The following is a 19,389-nucleotide window of genomic DNA, read 5'->3' as shown; positions in this document are numbered from 1 at the left end:
GACAGAGCGAGCGAGAGAGAAAAATCTTCCATCCATAATTTACTCCGCAACTGGCCACAGCAGCCGGAACTGGACCAGACCAAAGCCAGAAGCCAGGAGTGTCCTCCAGGAACCAAAGGACTTGGGTCTTGTTCTGTGGCTTTCCGCAGGTCATTAGCAAGGAGCTAGATAAGAAGTGGAGCAGCCAGGACTTGAACTGGCACCCAGACGGAATGCTGGCACTGCAGGTGGCAGTTTTACCCCCACAACCCAGCTCCTGGTGTCACTGATTGTAACCAACAGAAACAAGTGTGACAGAGGTGAGTGATGATCAGGTTGGCCCTGTGTCAACTTTATCTATTTCCCTGTTCTTTTTTAAGATTTATTTATTTTTATTGCAAAGTCAGATATACAGAGAGGAGAGACAGAGAGGAAGACCTTCCATCCGCTGATTCACTCCCCAGGGAGCTGGATGGGAAGCAGGGCCACCGAATTAGAAGTGGCGCCCATATGGGATCCCGGCACTTGCAGGTAGAGGATTAGACGGATATGTCATCATGCCAGCTCCAACTTTAAATGGGAATGAAATCCTAGATTCATATAATCAAGATTGTTCTCAAATTATCAACTACATACTACGCGTTTTGCCTTGTGGTCTTGAACTCTCCCTTTTCTCTCCTTTCCCATCTGATTGGGCTTTAGCTTCCTCTCCAGTTCCTCTTTGAGCTTTTGTGAGGGTAATTAGTTTGGGATGCTTATTTTGAAAAGCACCTCCAACTGGAGGTTTTTTTCTTGATTTGAAAGGTCACCTGCCAGGCAAATCTTTTGCGGAAGGCATTGCTAGTTAAAGCTGCTACTTTGCAATGCTAGCATTGTATAGCGGGGTGACATTTCAAGTCCTGGTTGCTCTGCTGCTGATCTAAGATAATGATAGTTGAAGTACCTGCCACTCATGTGGGAGACCTGGACGGGGTTCCTGGCTCCAGGCACCAGCCTTGGCTATTGCAGCCATTTGGGTTGTGCATGACTGGATGCAAGATGTCTCGTGTGGATCAGTCTTTGAAACAAATGTGGCGGCAGGACAGTCCCACCTTACAGCTCATGAGATGGAGAGCAATGCCTCCTGTGCGGCAGGTGTTGTGGTGCAGCACTGGATCAGGTCTTACCCTGGTTTCCCATCCACTTTCCTACTGATGTGCCTGGGAGGCAGCCTTGAATGGAGCTCTTGGCTCGTAGCTTCAACGCGGCCCACTGCTACTGTTGTGGAACTCTGAGGACTGAACTAGCAGATGGAAAATCTGTCACTCTACATTTCAACTAAATTAAAAAAAAAATGTTTCCTATGATGCAAGCATAAAGGTATAACAATTTTGGGAGGACTAGAAAAATACTGAGGTGCTGTCAAGACTATGCTATATGGCTATACCATTACTACACAGAGGTGTCCTCCACATGCTGGTTCACTCCCTAAATGGTGACAACAGCCAGGGCTGGGCTAGCTCAAATCCAGGACCATGGTCTTGGGGCATCTTTTGCTGCATTCCCAGGTGAGTTAGCAGCAAGCTGGATTCATAGTGGAACAGCTAGAACTCAAACTGGCACTGTGATACTGATTGCAACCCATTGGTGTTGCATGGGGTGGCTTAATTCGCTATGCCACACACTGGCCCCAAAGGGATTTAACAATGGCCAATTTCAAAAGCAACATGTGGCACAGGGATGAGACTTACGCTGAGGAAAGGGTAAAGATGACGCCACAGGGGCATTTTTGGTGAACTTGTTGACATTAAAAAATAAAAACCCAACACTTCCACCACCAGATCTGACTTGTTCCATGGGAAAAGAGGAAGCAGCTGGTTCTTGAAGACAAATGGATCTGGATCGGACTGGCCAAGAAGGCCAGCAGACATGTAGAGCAGTGCAGGGCTCCCCAAAGAAGCTACGCAAAATACCAGAATTTTATTAACAACCACAGGTACATAACATTTTACACCTGTTATGTCTCTCAGGGAAGGCAGATTAATTCTAATGAAGTATCAATAATGCAGCTTAAATAAATTAAACGTTCCTGAAGAGAATTTAAGTTAAAATGCGCCACTCAACAGGGCAGAAACAAAGTGCAGCTGGCAAGGGGACCCAGGTAAGCTTCGCTGAGTTGGCAATGTTCGTGGGAGGATGCCTGTCAGCCCTGGGGCAGGAACCTCCATTAGCTGAAGGGTTGAAACATGGAGGCTTCAAAAAGACCCAGTTTGTCAACAAAATACTCAGCCCAGCAATCTGCACAGGGGTCTGATCTGGTACCCACTCCCAAGTGTGAGATTGGACCCTCCAGCCTCTAGGACTGAGGGGCATCTGGCTGCTGCGGGCAGGTGTTCCTGCACGGCCTAGTGTACACGAGTCCTCCCAGAGGGCTGAGGGAGGAATCCCAAGGACACTTACTCACTGGGACCGCAGAGGAGTGTATGCGTGCCCCAGGCTTGGTGCCGATGTAGAGCTCTCACTGCTGGTACGAAGGCTGGCACCTGTGCTGTGAGGGAAGAACGACCCTGTCAGGAAGACTTCAGTTCCCATTTCTACCAGGGAAGAGGTTTCTATTAAAATCCCTTAGAAATGCCCTCAGATATTCTTATTCCTAATTTTAGAGGCAGCCAGGAACATCCACGTCTCCCCCCGAGCTTGGGGCCAGAAAGAAGGGGATGAGTGTGCACGAAGGGCATGAATTCAGGCCTCAGGACTCTTAAGCCTGCTTCAATGGAAAGAAGATGGCTCCCAACTTGACTAGCAGGAGCCTCAAGCTGAATGTCTTCCAATAAGAAACTCAGTTATGTTGTCACTCATCATCATAAAGATAATAGAGGAACCTACGTTGTTTTCTAAAAATCAGATGTGGCATGGCGAGCTGGGGCATCAGGTGTAGGCCACGACTCATTTCTTTAATGGCTTCAAAACATGTGAGTGCCACGGACACCCACATGCACACCATGGTCACACACTGGGGCGTGGGCTCCAGCACATCTCTGTCAGATGCTAAGTTGGTGGGAAAAGACTTTGCACTTACTCAGTGGGCCACCGCAGTGGGGTGCAGGGACGCATGTCTTTAACCCCTGCTCTGACTCCCTGCCCCTCCCTGGAAGACTGACTCGTCCACCCTTACTGAGCAAAGGGCAGGCCCAGAGCCAGGGCGTCCTCCCTAAAAGGCATCTTTGATGTTCTTGAGCTGGCGCACGGCCAGATCTACAGGGAGGCTGAACTTGAGGCTGCTGAGGCGGCTGAGGAGGTTGAGGGCGCTCTCGAAGCCCGTGTGGGCCATGTAGCTCCAGGGCTGGTAGTGGGGCTCGATGAGCGAGCCTGACTTGCAGATGAGATTCATCCAGGACACCAGGCGCTGCTCGTTCAGGGCCATGCACACCAGAGCCTTCAACTCCGAGTCTGCGCTGCGTTTGAAGGGGTCGTGCTCCGTCAGCACCACATGGATGGCCGTCAAGAGGCTCTGCTTGGGCGTCAAGACAGCGCTTCCCGAGACCGGCAGGGCGAAGGACTGCGAGAGTTTCCGGGCTGGGGACTCCACATAGGCGCGGCCGTTCTTAGCATGGTAGTACTTCACAAAGAGCTCCCAGGGGTGCATGGTCTCGGGCGCGGAGGAGAAGGATGGCAGCAAACACGCAATGGGGGCCATGACGAGGCTCATCCCAGGGGAGGAGGCGTACAGTCCGTGGGCCAGCAGGTCCCTCACGGCTACCGTCAGCTCCTTCCGCACGGCCGTGGTCAGCTCGTCTCTGCCTCCCAGAGAGAGGTCCTGGAGGTTGGCAGAGGTGATAACGTGGTCGTGGGGCTGATGTCTCAAGGCCAGCTGCTTCACTCTGTCCACGGACACTTCCAGCTTCTTCAGCAAGGGGGCGTAGTCTCGGTCAGCCTGGCCCCTCTGCCACAAGGGTTGAGGGATCTGGCTGGTGGCACAACCAAACTGGCTAACAGCGAAGATCTGTAGCACAGCCAGTGCTCGCCGCATCAAGTGCAGCCCGGTCTCCCGAACTCTCCTCATGTCTTCTGCCTTCACTGTTTGGGAAAGACAACGGCTTGTCAGGGAGAGGCTGGGATCGCATTTGCTCACCTTCCCAGTCTGGGCTCAGCCATATGAAGACTGCAACTACCCACAGTGTGGCTGCACTGACAGTTTTGGTTCATCACTACATTGAGATACACTCCACATACCAAATGGTTTGCATATGTAAGGCCTACAATTTCATTGATTTTTAGCGTACTCAGAGCTGTGCAACCATTATGGCAATCAACTTTAAACTGTTTTTCTTATTTCCCAAAGAATTCCCATTCAGCACTTCCCATTCCTCCTTCCCCTGAAGCCCTAAGCAGTTGCGAAGCTGCTTCTCGCCCTGACATGGCCTTAGAAGCTGTACTTACTCTTGCTGTTTCCAAGAGGTGGTCTGCTGCTGCCTGCTCTAGTGGAGCCACTCCCTGGCTTCCCGCTGGTCTTGCACTCACACTGTCCACCGCCTGTTTGCAAGGGGCTTCCCACTTCATCTGTATTCAGAAATTACAAAGAACACTGGCTTAGCCCCATAATGGCAACTTTTTAAAAAAAGATTTTATTTCTATTGGAAAGTCAGATACACAGACAGGAGGACAGAGAGGAAAATCTCCCGTCCAATGATTCACTCCCCAAGTGACCACAAGGCTTTGGGCCATCCTCGACTGCTTTCCCAGACCACAAGCAGGGAGCTGGATGGGAAGCGGGGCTGTCTGGGTTTGAACAGGTACCCATATGGAATGCTGGTGTGTGCAAGGTGAGGACTTTAGTTGCTAGGCTACGTGTTTTGCCCAATGGCAACTTTTTTTTTTTTAAGATTTACCTATTTTTCATTGCAAATCAGATATACAGAAAGGAAGATCCTCCATTCAATAATTCACTCCCCAAGTGACCGCAACAGCTGGAGCTGTGCCAATCCAAAGCCAGGAGCCAGGAACCTCCTCCAGGTCTTCCAAGTGGGTGCAGGATCCCAAGGCTTTGGGCCGTCCTCAACTGCCTTACCAGGCCACAAGCTGAGAGCTAGATGGGAAGCGGGGCTACCAGGACATAAACTGGCATCCATATGGGATCCCAGCATGCCAAGGAGAGGACTTTAGTTGCTAGGCCATCGCGCCGGGCCTGCACGATAACAACTTTTTATAGGATATACACTTATGCATATATGTGATTTATTTGCAAGTCAGAGGGAGAGAGACAGAGAGAGGGAGAGACAGAGAGAGGGAGAGACAGAGAGCAAGCTTCCATTCCCTGGCTCACTCCCCAGATGGCCGCAATGGCTGAAGTTGCACTGAGTGGAAGCCATGACCCTGGAACTCCACTCAGATCTCCCGTGGGGTGTACCTGGACCATGCTGTCCTGCTTTTCTAGGCTGTTAGCAGGGAAGTAGATCAGAAGTGGAACAGCCAGGGCCTGGTGCTTAAAAAACAAACAAACAAAAAAAACAAAACCTGCCACTCTGATAGGGAATGCCAGTGTGACATACGGAGGCCTAATGTGCTGTACTACAACAGCAGGCCTAGCAAACAAGACTCAATGGTGCCTGCATTTTACAAATTCTTATCTTACTTAATTACGTAAAATGGGGACTGGCATATAGCAGTTGGCTTGATAAATATTTGCTAAGTCAATGACGCATGAATCATTTTAAAGATAAAGAGAGGGTAGTAACCCCATCAAGGACATGAAGCCAGTTAAGTGTCAGAGCTGGGACTTTACCTCTCTGGTTCTAAAACCCAAGCTCCTTGCACTCTGCCGTGTGAATCAGACCTCTCAAGAGGGCATCAAAACTGCCACCGTTAGGTACCCGTACTCAGAATCACCAGCGTCCCCTGCACGCCGCCCACCCGTGTCCAGCTCCCGCTCTGACCTTGGATGAAGCTGATGAACATCTCCAGGTCTCGGATCTGTGTCTTCAGCTGCTCCACCAGCTGCTCCTTCACGCGGGCCGGGTTGACGATCTGAGCCACCGCCGCATCCACACGCTGTCGGAGCTCTTCAGTGGACAGTGAGCTGAGGTCCTCGCTCAGGTTCATGTCGAGTTTCTTTATCAGCTCATCGATGATCACCTGTCAGGATCAGCTGCAGTGAGCACAGGTTTCGCAGTGTTCAGGGAGAGGGGCGGGCGGGAGATGCTTCTTCATCTTGTGTCCTGACCTCCCCGAGCTGGCGAGGAAAGCAGGCCACTGCTGAGCGAGGGGAGCGTTCAGTGATGGAGAGAGCGCCTCTTGTGAGCTGTAGGACCAGGAGCCCTTTGAGTCAGGACAACAGTGTGACTAATTCAAAGAGGCTGATGACACAGGCAGCTCTGTCTACCTTCTCCAAGGGGCTCCAAGAGAGCAGAGGGATATTTCAGAAAGTTTGTGAAAATCAAATGAAAAGTTAAATGAGAGTTTTCCCTGAACTCCTTGAAGACCCCATGTTATGTACTGAGTTTTCTTCATTTCTATACCTTTTTTTCTTTTTTCCTTTCTAAATGTGATTTAATTGAAAGGCAAAACGGCAGAGACATAGGAAGGTCCTCCACCACGGGTTCATGCTTCAAATGGCTGGGACAGCTGGGGTGGGGCCAGGCACTCAATCCTTACCTCCCCCACGGGGCACAGACTCACGTATCTGGGCCATGCGTGGTTGTTTTCCCAGGAAGCTGGATAGGAAGTGGAGCATCCAGAACTCAAGGCACCACAACATGGGATTCCATGGTGGCTTACCCTATGGTGCCACAACACCAGCTGCTTCTTATCCTTCACTGCCTGACTCTAGCCAACTGCAGAAAAGGCACAGGACAGCCTGGCTACCCTGGGAACAATCTGAAACAGCCCAGTCAGAAGCACGGCCACATTCCAGGGATGGACACACGCTTAGAGCAGGCCTGGCTGCATCTCCACTGGCCAAGTTATGCTGTCCACCTAAGTCTTACTTCAATAAATTGAACAAATGTTGGTTATTATTAATGTTGTTGTATTATTGCTTCTATTAATAATATCCAGCAAAAAAGAGTTCAATCATTGTTTAATAAAACCCTGGAAGTTGTGTTTTCCATGTGCAAATAAAGACCTAATGGGAAAATTTCCTTTCGGGCTGGCACAGGGATTTTTAGTAAGGCCAAGAGAGAAGGGAGAGCAGCAGGACCAGGCTGGGGCCGGGCGGTGGCACAGCCTCTGAGGTCAGCTCACCCGCTGTCTTTCCAGGACCATGGACTGTGGCAGGGAGTCGTAACTGCCCTCCTGGTAGGCAAAGGTTTCCAGGTCATCCAGCTGGGTCTTGAGCTGCAATATTAGCTCCCTCTGCTTCTCCCGCTGCGTTTCCAGGCGCTCCTGCTTTTCCTGCTCACTCTAGGAAGAGAAAATGCTAGAGTCCATTTCAGAGGATAAAGTAAACCCCAGTGCCCATGGCGGGAATTCTCTCAAACCAGTTATGACCAGTAAAACCAAATACTTCCAATAAGTCAAAGGAAACACACAATTTCTAAGACAGGTTCAAAAGTAAGCATTGAGGCTTCTTCCAGGGCAATTAAATGTGTTGTCTTTAACAAAAAGGATATAGGGCCTGCCACGATAGGGTAGTGGTAAAGGCCTCGCCTTGCACACGCCCAGATCCCATATGGGCACTGGTTCTAATCTAACTTCCTGCTTGTGGCTTGGGAAAGCAGTCGAGGATGGCCCAAAGCCTTGGGACCCTGCACCCGCATGGGAGACCTGGAGGAGGTTCCTGGCTCCTAGCTTCGGATCGGCACAGCACCAGCTGTTGCGGTCACTTGGGGAGTGAATCATCGGATGGAAGGTCTTTCTGTCTCTCCTCCTCTCTGTATATCTGATTTTCCAATAAAAATAAATAAATCTCAAAAAAGAAAAGGATATAAAAACAATCGAGACTTGTGTTAAAACTACTCATTTTGTTGTTGTTGTAGAGGTCAGCTAAAGGTAGCGGCAGCTTGGCCAACACTGTCTGCTAGGAATTAAACAAGCCTCTCTGCATAGAAGCCAGTTACCACAGCGAAACTTCTGAATATTTTGTGCAGCCCAAATTGGCCAAATAATCGGATAAGAGTGTAGAGAAAGGCTTTTTATCTCATTGTTTTCTTTTTTTTTAAGATTTATTTTATTTTTATTGGAAAGTCGGATATACAGAGAGGAGGAGAGACAGAGAGGAAGATCTTCCGTCCGATGATTCACTCCCCAAGTGAGCGCAATGGTTGATGCTATGCCGATCCGAAGCCAGGAGCCTCTCCCGGGTCTCCCACGCGGGTGCAGGGTCCCAAAGCTTTGGGCCGTCCTCGACTGCTTTCCTGGGCCACAAGCAGGGAGCTGGATGGGAAGCAGGGCCGCTGGGATTAGAACCGGCATCCATATGGGATCCCGGGCGTGCAAGGCGAGGACCTTAACCACTGCACCACCGTGCCGGGCCCAGTTCTCATAGTTTTCTTAAGGTTCAAAGATCCTCCAATAACATAAGCTTTTCCAAAATGAGAATCAAATGCAGCAACCTGGGGTGGTGATAAAAACAAAACAAATAAACCCCAAGCCAAACAGTGCATGAGGCAAGGGGACAGTGATTCTGGAAGTTTCCCAGACTCTCTCTCTCCTTGGCCACAGGGCGCTTAGGCCTGGAGATTGTTTGGGCCTTCCAGGCTGTGAAGGCTGGTGTTCCCTGAGTGTCAACAGCAGCAAATCCTGGGCAGATGGAAAGCTGCATTTTAAACTAGAAGGCTGCGTGGTATTACAGTTCATCTTAAAACGGTACTTACCAACCCCTCCAGAAGTAAGGTGGGAGAGAAAAACAAATAAAAAACAACAAATTAACTTTTTGGCCAAGCAGTTATGAAAAAGCAATCCTCATATCAGCTTTGCTCAATGTAAAAGCAAGGCTTTCCTCCTAGGCATGTTCATGCTCCCTGCCCGGCCTTCCCCCTCCGGGACCCTCCCCAACCCTCCCCAGCCAATTTTCCCGGCAGAATAGATCGCTTGCTCCTCTTTACGCTGTTTGTGTAGGATTGGGTCTGGCTTTTGACTTTGATCCCTAAGTGCCTGATAGAGAGGCAGCTCTCAGGACACTTGTTTTACATGTTAATGACCTGAATGAGGTACAGAACAACCAATCCAAAAGAGGGACTCTAGGGCCTGAGGTCCCTGAACTAGGGGCCAGCACAAAGGCTCAACTGGCTAATCCTCTGCCTGCAAGTACTGGCATCCACAGGCTGCTGGCTCCTATCTTGGCTGCTCTACTTCCCATCCAGCTCCCTGCAGTAGAGGACAGCCCAAAGCCTTGGGATCCTGCACCCATGTGAGAGACCAGGAAGAAGCTCCTGGCTCCTGGCTTCAGATCAGCTCAGCTCTGGCCATTGTGGCTACTTGGAGAGTGAAACAGCAGATGAAAGATCTTTCTGTGTCTCCTCTATGTGTAAATCTGACTTTCCAATAGAAAATAAAGCTAAAAAAAAAGTTATAGAAAGCAGTGGGAGAAATAGTCTTTTCTACATTGTTAGCCTAAGGGTTAAACATTTTTAAAACTATTTATTTATTTATTTAATTTGGAATGGCAGAGTGACAGAGAGAGGGGGAGAAACCGAGAGAGACATCTTTCATTGAACAGGTTCACTACCCAGATGCTCACAGCAGCTGGGGCTGTGACGTGCGGACGGCAGGAGTGTGGAATGCCACGCAGGCCTCCCATGTGAGCGGCAGGGACACTGCACTGGTGCTGTCTTTCCTCCTAGTCTGCATTACCAGGAAGCTGGGCTGGAAACAGCAGCAGGCACCTAACCAGTGCCCCCTGGGTGGGATGTGGGGTCCCACCCAATGGATGGCTTAACTCTGCAACAACTTACCCTCTCCCCCAGCACATCCGCTCTCCCCTCCCTTTTTTTTTTTAAAACTGTATCCCAACTTTCTTCCCAAGGAAGAAAGAAACCAGCTTTAACCCTGCTCTGTGTTCATGGTTGTGTCTGCTGAACTCCATCGCTTGCCGCAGACAGTGTAAGAGTTTAGGAGCTCAGAATAACAAACTCTGGTGCAAGGCAGGAAATAAAGAGAATTATCTCCGGTATTGAGCGAGATAAAAGAAAATACACGTTTAACAGTTCTGGAACTTATAAGTAAACCGTTCAGTTCAGAGACGTCTCCTGCTTTGGTACCACCTGTGTACACATCAACATAGACACACAAGCACTGCTTTTATTTTCCAGGGAAAACACCTTTTTTCTGTCAAGGGACATTTAGAAAAGTATAACATTCATGGACTGCACAAAATTTTCATCTTAAAAAAAAAATTAGCCTTCTACAGATGTATTTATTGGATTTTGACACCTGGCTCCCGCAGCAGTAGCCTTGCCAGGCCCTTAGGTGAGCCCTATGTGGTACACTCTTTATCAAAGTGCAAATGAACAAGGCCAAGGGTGCACACGCACAGAGAAGCGCTGCTGTGGTCGGCTACGGGGATCTTTTTCTTTCCGTCCTCAAGCCCGGCAATGCCTGCTGTTCTGCAGGAGCCGTAGGCGCACAGAGAAGGGTGGATGGGTAAGTAAGCCAGTCGGGATCTGCTGTGCTCAATCTTGGCTACACACCCCACTTCGGTGGGAAGAAAGCCACATGTGGGAGAGAGGCGGCCCGTCTGACCACCTCCCAAGAGCTGCTAATCACGTTTGGGCACTTGCGGAGAGCGCGCCCAAGCCTAGAAGAAAACTTTCCCGTGGTGTGGGGGTGCACCTGGCTTCACCCCTTCTCAGTGTGGGGGATCTGGAGGCCTCCACTTAGAATACAGCAGCACCCAGTTATTCGCCAGGATGGGCGAGGGGTACAAGACGATCAACACTAGGAAAATCGTGCCATCGGGAACTGGGGTTCTCTAACAGCCCCTCCAGCCGCCTCGAAACTCTCCCCTCCAGGAGCGCACCTGTGATCCTCCCAGTCCTCGGGGCGGGGGTACCCCATCAGTGTTCAGGGCGAAGGACCTCAGGTGGCGAGGACAAAGGGGTGCGGCGGACAGGCAGCGATCCCTCAGTCTCACTTGGCTTTCAGCCCTACGCCCCTCACCACACGCTCAGGTCCCCCCCGGGCCTCCCCGTCCCTCACCTTCTCACTATTTCTACCTCCGTGCGCGTCAGCATCCCAACCCCAGCCGCTCACCGGGTCCTCGCCCCGCAGTCGTGGCCGGTCCCCCGGCGGCCCGTCTCCCTCGTCGAGGACAGGGTCTCCCAGCCCCTCGTAACCCAGGACGTGGGGGCAGCCGCGGAAGGCGAAGTCTTCGAGCTCGCGCAGAAGGCGCTGCTGCTCCGCCGGGGCTCCGCGCACCACCTGGCGCAAGCGGAACTGCACCTGCGCGAAGTGCGAGGACAGCGCCAGCAGGGCCGAGTCCAGCCGCCGCCGCTCCGCCCGCAGCCGCCTCAGCGTCCGGCCCGGCGAGTCCGGAGGGGACCCCGGGGCTCCGCCAGGATCCTCGGCCGCCGCCTCTTCCGAGAAGGCAGCCGCTCCAGGCCCAGTCTCTGCCACCGCCCCCACGGGGGCCCAGCGCACCGCCTCGCACGGCGGCAGCGACTCCTCTTCCTCCTCCTCTTGGTCCTTTGCCTTTGGCTCGATGACCGCCACCACAGGTGCCGGTTCTGCAGCCGCTTCGGCCGCCGCCATCTTCCCGGAAACTCCGCGGCACGTCAGCCGCGCCCCCTCGCTGCCATGGCAACGGCGCGCGGGCCGGGAGCAGCGGTGGGCGGGGCTCGGCGTCCGGCCGCCCCTGAGGGCGGGTCGCGGCCGAGATTTGATTAGGACTCTCACTGTTTTTTTTTTTAATTGAGCGCCTCTGAAACCCTGAGTGCTAATCTCTGGATCAAGGGAGGCTGGCACAAGGCATTCTCCGTATGAAAAATCTATGCTAGTCGTTGCCTTGGTGCTTTGTTCTGTGCAGTCCTGGAGACCCCGGGGTGGGGCAGGGGTGCAAGGATTATGAACTTCACCTGAGCCTCCTCGGAGTGCAGATGCCCTATCTGTGGAGCCACGTGCCCCTTTCTCAAGCTTCTCCCCCACCCCCCGACCATATAAGGAGATGCAGCTGCTAGGGGCCTCCCTGGGATCTAAAGATAGCAGTCCCTGCCTGGGGCTCCAAAGGCCACCCGGGCTCTGGAGCCGCCATGGCACGGTGAGTACGGCCACATGGCCCTTTTCCCGCTGGGGGTTGCCTGCATACTCCAGCTTCCCTGAGGCCCCGGATCTGCTTGCAGACCAGAATGTTCAACTAGCCTCTAACCTCGCGTTTTGCCACCAGGTTCACCCTCACCAGGTCCAAATCCTCTTACTTCCTTCCACACTTTTCTGCCTCAGCTGCAGCGTGGCCAAACCTAGACATCAAGTGTCCCTGTGCTGTCCCCAACCCACTCCCCTTCCCCTCAGTCTTCCCTTTCCCACCTGTATGAAGCCCCGCCTGACTCCTTCAGGCAGCATGCCCGGACCCTGTGGTACGACAGGCCCAAGTATGTGTTCATGGAGTTCTGTGTGGAGGACAGCACTGATGTGCAGGTGGTGATCGAGGACCACCGCCTGGTGTTCAGGTAAGGGCCTTCCCTGCGGAGGGTCCAGCCTCCCCCAAGCCTCTGCTTGTCCTGCGCCCGTGTTCTGTCTCCCGTCTCCTCAGCTCCCTTGTCTCCTCAGCTGTAAGAATGCCGACGGGGTGGAGCTGCACAACGAGATTGAGTTCTATGCCAAGGTGAACTGCAAGGTAAGGATGCAAACACCCTGCAGGCTGCGCGACGGGAGGCTTCCCAGGAGGACTGGAGATCCATTCTCCAGCTCCAAGTGCTGGGAATGAGGCCGTCTGCCCGCAGGACTCCCAAGACAAGCGCTCTAGCCGCTCCATTACCTGCTTTGTGAGGAAGTGGAAGGAGAAGGTGGCCTGGCCCCGGCTCACCAAGGAGGACATCAAGGTGGGTGCTGTGTTCTCAGGTACCCAGTTAGGTCTGGCACTGCCCTTGCCTTTTCTCCAGCCAACAGTTACTCCCAAGGTTTGGCCCATCCGACCTTCTAGACATGTATTTTAAAGATGAATTTGGGGCCCGGCACAGTGTCTCATTAGCTAATCCTCTGCCTGCATGCACCGGGATCCCATATGGCCGCCAGTTCATGCCCTAGCTGCTCCACTTCCCGTCCAGCTCCCTGCTTGTGGCCTGGGAAAGTAATAGAAGATGGCTCAAAGCCTTGGGACCCTGCCACCCACATAGGAGACCCAGAAGAGGCTCCCAGCTTTGGATCAGCTCAACTCCATCCATTGAGGAGTAAACCAATGGATGGAAGGTCTTTCTGTTTCTCGTCTCTGTAAAACTGCCTTTTCAATAAAAATAAATAATAAAAGGAGATTTATTTATTAGAAAGGCAGAGAAAGATTGTCTTTCTTTTGGTTCACTCATCCAGTGCTGGGCCAGCCTGAAGTTAGGAGCCAGGTGGCGGCAGGAACCCATGTATTTGGCCACCATCAGCCACCTGCAAGGTGCATTAGCAGGAAGCTGGATCAGAAGCACAGAGTTGCTGGGACTTGAATTAGCACTCACACGTGGGATGCAGGCATCCTAGGCAGTGGCTTAATCTGCTAGGACATCCTAAATAGTGTCATTACTCAATTCTTAGTTAAAACCTCACCTACTGGGGTTTTGTTGAAAGGTTTGTTCCCATCGTTGGTCCTACCCATTTCATCCTCTGCATTGTCCCCAACAGGGATTTGTCTAAAACAGATTTGACTTTGACACTTTCCCACTGAAGACCTTCTGTGAGGGTTGGCATTGTGGCACAGTGGATCAAGCTGCTGCTTAGGGTGTCCCTGTACCATATTGGAGTGTTGGTTTGAGTTCCAGGGAATCTGCTTCGAATCCAGCTTCTTCCTAATGCACTTAGGAAGGCAGCAGATGATGACCCAAATCCTTGGGTCCTTGCCACCTGTGTGGGAGATGGAGTTTTCAGACTCCTTTCTTTGACTTTATGTATATCTGACTTTCCAATAGAAATAAAATAAATCTTAACAACAACAACAAGAAAGATTTATTTATTTGTATTTGAAAGGCAGATGCACAGAGAGAAGGAGATACAGAGAGGAAGATCTTCTATCTGATGGTTCACTCCCCAAGTGACCGCAATGGCCAGAGCTGAGCTGATCCAAAGCTAGGAGCCAGGAGCTTCTTCCAGGTCTCCCACACGGGTGCAGGGTCCCATGGCTTTGGGCCGTCCTTGACTGTTTTCCCAGGCCACAGGCAGGGAGCTAGATGGGAAGTGGGATTGCTAGAATTAGAACCAGTGCCCATTTGGGATCCCCGCATGTGTAAGGCAAGGATTTTAGTCACAATTTTTAAGTTTCTTTAAGAAAAAAAGGCCCTTAGGGGTTTCTCCCTAAAGGTTGAAAAATGGCCATCTGCTGACTGAATTTAAACTTGTTTTAACAATCTTCCCAGTGTTGAGAGTCATTTTGATTGCTTGCTGACATGTATAATTTTTGACTAGTCACTGACATTTCGCCTAGGAATCTGGAATTTTGAGTTCAGGATTTTTTGGGAGCATCTGGCCATACGGTCTAAGTTTCCTGAATGCCTAAGTGGGGGCATGTCTTCCACCCCTCTTTCATCCTTTTTGTTACTTCCCTGACTCTCGTAGGCATGTGAGCTTTTGGCTCCTCACCCCTTAGGTCAAGCCCAAGCACTAGTGCCTGACACACAAGCTCGCTCCATGTCGTTTGCCTCAAACTTCACATTGCAGCCACAGCAAACTGATAAACCGATGCCAGCTTCTTGCACAGTCCAGCCCAACTTGGCTGAAACTGAAGCTTCCTTCTAGAAGGCCACCATCCCTGAATCCTCATGTATCCTCATGCTGTAGGAAAGCTGAGATTCCCCCAACTCCTCATGGAGTTCCCGTGATAGCCTCTCGTTGACCTCGGTACCCCACTTTGCACACTATAGTATATGGTTTATCTGCACCTCCCTCCCCCGCTTGCTTCCTGGTGGCTAGGAAAGTGCGTTAAACAGTTTTATATTCTAATTGCCAAAATCAGAGTCTGGTCTGTTAGTGTATGTTAAATGAGTGGGTAAAAAGCTTCTTATCTGTAAAAATGTGGAAACTTCAGAACATGGGCCCAAGAGGGCTTGTCTCTCTGCTTCCAAGGAGGGTGCATGTTTGTCTTGCTTACTTGACACCCATAGAGCTTTAGACATGGTGTGATGTCAGCTCGTGGAGGACAGAACGTCCATGCTTTTCCAGAGCCTGTCATGCCTGGCCCTGTGCATGGCACTTAGTGAATTCCTGGGTGAGTTTGGTGGATCATAATGAAAGGGGTTGATGAAAAGGGTACGTCCTCCTTGGCCCTAGGTTCCCCCAGAGCCCACCACTGTGCGCTTGCCCACACTCTTGCTCCTGGCCTCGGGCCCTCTCTCTCTGTTTCTTCCTGCAGCCTGTGTGGCTTTCCGTGGACTTTGATAACTGGAGAGACTGGGAAGGGGACGAGGAGGTGGAGCTGGCTCAGGTGGAGCACTACGCAGAGGTGAGGGAGGGAGGGAGCTCACGCTGTTTGCTGCTCAGGTGGGTCCTTGTGTTTGTGCGCACTGGCTTCTCCAGCGAGTTCTCAGCAGGGCCAGGCTGAGGAGCCCATGGCGCCCAGACAGGCCACTCGTCTCTGCTGCGACCCTCTCCCTATCTTGCGTAGTATGTGCCTCACAGGGAGGAGAGGAAGGACTGCGAGTGAAATCCACGTGTCTAGATTGACCTGCTCTTCATGGACTAGAGCCTGTGTTCTGAAAAAGTGTGACAAAAGCTTTCCCACTTTTGTGTCGTTCTTGTCCTTTCTTCTTCTTCTTCTTTTTTTTTTTAAAGGATTTCCTAATTTTTATTTGAAAGGCAGATTTGAGGGAGAGAGAGAGAGAGAGAGAGGTCTTCTATCTGCTGATTTACTCCCCAAGTGATCACAACAACCAGAGCTGAGCCGATCCAAAGCCATGGGCCAGGAACTTCTTCTGTGTCTTCTGCACTGGTCCAGTGTCCCAAGTTCTTAGGCCATCCAGGTCCCTGCCTCCTAGGTCACCATCAGGGAGCAGGATCAGCGCTGGTGCCACAGGGTATAGGAATAGCCTACTACACCACTGATCCACCCCCAATTCTTGTTCTTTCTTTATATTTCTCTGTTTGCCTGAGTCAGGCAACATGGTGAGAAGTTAAGAGCAGGCAATATAAAAATCCACATTCCAGTGGCATCTGGTATGGCAGTGGAGGCGCAGCATCCTCTGTTGGAGTGCCTGGGTGTGAATCCTGGGTCTGCTGCCAGATTCCAGCTTTCTGCTAGTGTGCACCTTGAGGCAGGGTGATGGCTCCCAAGACTGGGTCCCTGACACAGGGGCAACCTGGAGTGGGTTCCTGAGTCCCAGCTTTGGCCTGCTCTACCTCACTCCCTTGTGGGTATTTAGGGAGTGAACCAGCAGATAAGAGTCCTCTCTCTCAATCTCTCTTTGTTTCTTTGCCTTTCAAATAAAAACAAGAATGGGCATTGCGTAGTGGGCTAAGCCAACTGTTGAGCCACCCCCATCCCATGTCAGAGTATCTGGGTTAGATAACTGTGTTTCTTATCCAGTTTTCTGAAAATGTGTGCCCTGGGACAGAGTCCTCAAATGACCCAGATACTCAGAAGTTCAAGTGCTTGAGTCAGTGCCACCTAAAATGGAGGACTAAGATGGAGTCCGTGGTTGCTGGCTTCAGCCTGGGTTGTTGCAAGCTGCTGTGCACATTTGGGGAGTGAATCAGTAGGCGAAACTTCTTTCTCTTCCTTTAATGCTCTGCTTTCCAAATCAAATAAAATGAATGAACTTTAAATAAATGCAAATTAAAAACTAAAAAAAACCCCCCAAATCCATATAATTAATTCCCAATGAATTGCACCATGCCATGTGTTATTTGATTTTAGAATTTCAGCTAGTGTTAAATCAACTTGCTAAAATACCAGTAGACCCCAGTCTGTATAAGGGACGAGGGTGCCCTGTGTGGGTGTGTTATAAGGGACGAGGGTGTCCTTGTGGGTGTGTATTTCTATTTCCTTTGGAGGAGTGGGGGTTTATTTGCTCCCCTGCACTTGCTTCGGGTGGCTTGCACAGACAGCTGGGAGCTTTGTCAGTGTGCAGCGGGCCTTCCCTCCGGCCCTTATCCCCTGTGACTGTTCTCTTCCTTCCAGCTCCTGAATAAGGTCAGCACCAAGAGGGCGCCCCCTGCCATGGATGACCTGGATGTAAGTTTTCTGCTTGAATCTTGACTCTTTTTAACTCTTAAAAATAACACACTAGAAGGCACCTATCCCGGTCCTTAGGGCACAGTAGTTCTCAGTGTGTGTCAACTACATGTGAATTTGACACAGGAGGTTCTAAAACTCCTGTGGGACCCCTGACTCCTTCTGTCACCCCTGCTGCCTGTCTGCTCTGGAGGAGGCTGACCCAGCTGAGTGTCTCCAGGCTGGTGACAACAGTAGCGTTGATCAAAACTAACAAAATGAAACGGGATGGAGTACATATGCTTTCTGAGAACTACTTACCCATGATCTGAAATGAAAACACTAGCCCATTAGTGTCCTGCGAAGTTGTGCGATTTAGAAGATCATGAAAGGAAACTTGGAGAGCAGGTAGGCGTGAGCCGCGTCTTGGAGCACGAGCCTTTCCTCCCCACAGATGCTCATTTGGACTTTCTGTTCCCCCAGGATGATTCCGACAGCGCCGATGCACCGAGTGCTTAGCTGCCTGACTGGAGCCAGAAGGAGACCTGGCTGTTCCCCAGCTGCTCTGAAAGCCAACGTCGTGAACTCTTGGCCCCAAGGCTGCCTGGGATCTCAGAGCTTTCCTAGCAGCTTGCGACTAAGGGGTTCCTGCCCCAGTTTTTCTGTTTTCCATGACACTTGACTTGAGCACCACGTAGGATGGAAGAATGAGGAAGGGTGGGCTGGTGAGATATCTGGCTTTCTCCTGATCCACTTTTAATCTCTGGGGTGATGCCACCCCATCATCTGGCTATTTGATGTGTGACAGAGCGAAAGCCAAAGAACAAAAGGAGATGAGAAGGCTGTAGAATGTGTGTGTAAGTGACAGAGGAACTAATGGATGATAATAAACTCCTGGGAACTGTCCTGTGTCTCTGTTTTACATTTCTATTTCCCAGGAGCGAGACTCTTGCCCTTTGAAAGCTTCTGCTCTCGCGGGGTTTGTGGAGGAATGATGGTGGAGGCAGACTTGGAGCCGGACCAAAGGACTTCCTCTTGCTCACATCTGTGCTTGGATTTCTCAGAGCCTATGCCGTCATCCCTAAAACCTGTCACCTCTGCTTCCTGCATGGCACATAAATCTCTAGGTTTTTTTTTTTTTTAATATCTATGTGTATCTATTCTTCCTATAATAGCTACTTTGTCTACATTTCTTGAGCACCTAATAAATACACAAGACTGTGACTTAAACAAAATGCAGGCTTTGCTCTGGAACTCACAGCAAGTTGAAAAAGTGAAGTTTTGGGGCCTAGCACCGTAGCCTAGTGGTTAAAGTACTTGCCTTGATGTACTGGGATCCCATATAGGTGCAGGTTTGTATCTCAGCTGCTCCACTTCCCACCCAGCTCTCTGCTCCCTGCTTGTGGCCTGGGAAAGCAGTAAAGAACGGCTCACAGCCTTGGGATTCTGCACCCGTGTGGGGGACCCAGAAGAAGCTCCTGGTTCCTGACTTTGGATCAGTTCAGCTCTGGCTGTTGCGGCTACCTGGGTAGGGAACCAGCAGCTGTGTCTGTTTCTCCTTTCCAAAAATTTGCATTTCCAGTTTAAAAAAACCTTAAAAAAAAAAAAAAGAAAAAGTGAATTTTGAAACATGTGAGCAGTATATAGACATAGTTTAAAAATGTGGGGCCTGGCAGTGTGGCCTAGTGGCTAAGGGCCTCGCCTTGAATGTACCAGGATCCCATATGGTTGCTGGTTCTAATCCCATCAGCTCCACTTCCTCTCTATCTCTCCTCCTCTCTCTGTATATCTGACTTTGTAATAAAAATAAATAAATAAATAAATAAACAAATAAATAAATAAATAAATCTTATTTTTAAAAAATTGAAAAAAAAAACCCGGGCCCGGCGGCATGGCCTAGTGGCTAAAGTCCTCGCCTTGAACTCACCGGGATCCCATATGGGTGCCGGTCAGCCCAAAGTCTTGGGACCCTGCACCCGTGTGGAACACCTGGAAGAGGCTCCTGGCTTTGGATCGGCATAGCATCGGCCGTTGTGCTCACTTGGGGAGTGAATCATCGGACGGAAGATCTTCCTCTCTGTCTCTCCTCTCTGTATATCCGCCTTTGCAATAAAAACAAAAAATAAATCTTTAAAAAAAAAAAGAAAAATGTGATAGAA

The 19,389-nt window shown here is 50.7% G+C and overlaps 2 protein-coding genes across 6 annotated transcripts; one reads left to right on the top strand and one right to left on the bottom strand.

Moving 5' to 3' along the window:
- Positions 1–808: 808 nt before the first annotated feature.
- On the bottom strand, positions 809–11,655 carry LOC121169704 (RUN domain-containing protein 1). 3 transcript variants are annotated; one of them, XM_041000341.1, is made up of 6 exons: positions 11,146–11,655; positions 8,769–8,774; positions 7,198–7,356; positions 5,892–6,090; positions 4,399–4,518; positions 809–4,035 (listed from the first exon to the last, which is right to left on the bottom strand). In XM_041000341.1, exons 1-6 carry the CDS (start codon positions 11,641–11,643, stop codon positions 3,170–3,172), a joined length of 1,848 nt encoding a protein of 615 aa, XP_040856275.1. In that variant the 5' UTR covers positions 11,644–11,655; the 3' UTR covers positions 809–3,169. The 3 variants fall into 3 exon arrangements, with proteins under 3 accessions (XP_040856275.1, XP_040856276.1, XP_040856278.1); XM_041000342.1 differs by lacking the exon at positions 8,769–8,774 and having other exon boundaries at positions 809–4,055; positions 4,395–4,518; positions 11,146–11,643; XM_041000344.1 differs by lacking the exon at positions 8,769–8,774 and having other exon boundaries at positions 810–4,035.
- A 150-nt stretch (positions 11,656–11,805) lies between these two features.
- LOC121170255 (putative protein PTGES3L) lies at positions 11,806–18,129 on the top strand. 3 transcript variants are annotated; one of them, XM_041001303.1, is made up of 7 exons: positions 11,806–12,148; positions 12,444–12,557; positions 12,658–12,724; positions 12,831–12,929; positions 15,434–15,523; positions 17,198–17,251; positions 17,714–18,129. In XM_041001303.1, exons 1-7 carry the CDS (start codon positions 12,141–12,143, stop codon positions 17,747–17,749), a joined length of 468 nt encoding a protein of 155 aa, XP_040857237.1. In that variant the 5' UTR covers positions 11,806–12,140; the 3' UTR covers positions 17,750–18,129. The 3 variants fall into 3 exon arrangements, with proteins under 3 accessions (XP_040857237.1, XP_040857238.1, XP_040857239.1); XM_041001304.1 differs by lacking the exon at positions 17,198–17,251 and having other exon boundaries at positions 12,658–12,712; XM_041001305.1 differs by lacking the exon at positions 12,831–12,929.
- The last annotated feature ends 1,260 nt before the right edge of the window (positions 18,130–19,389 follow it).

This window comes from Ochotona curzoniae, unplaced genomic scaffold (assembly GCF_017591425.1).
Source record: "Ochotona curzoniae isolate NIBS_2020 unplaced genomic scaffold, NIBS_Ocur_1.0 scaffold_2453, whole genome shotgun sequence".
Taxonomy (NCBI): Eukaryota; Metazoa; Chordata; class Mammalia; order Lagomorpha; family Ochotonidae; genus Ochotona; species Ochotona curzoniae.
This window is presented reverse-complemented; position numbering and strand designations above follow the sequence as displayed.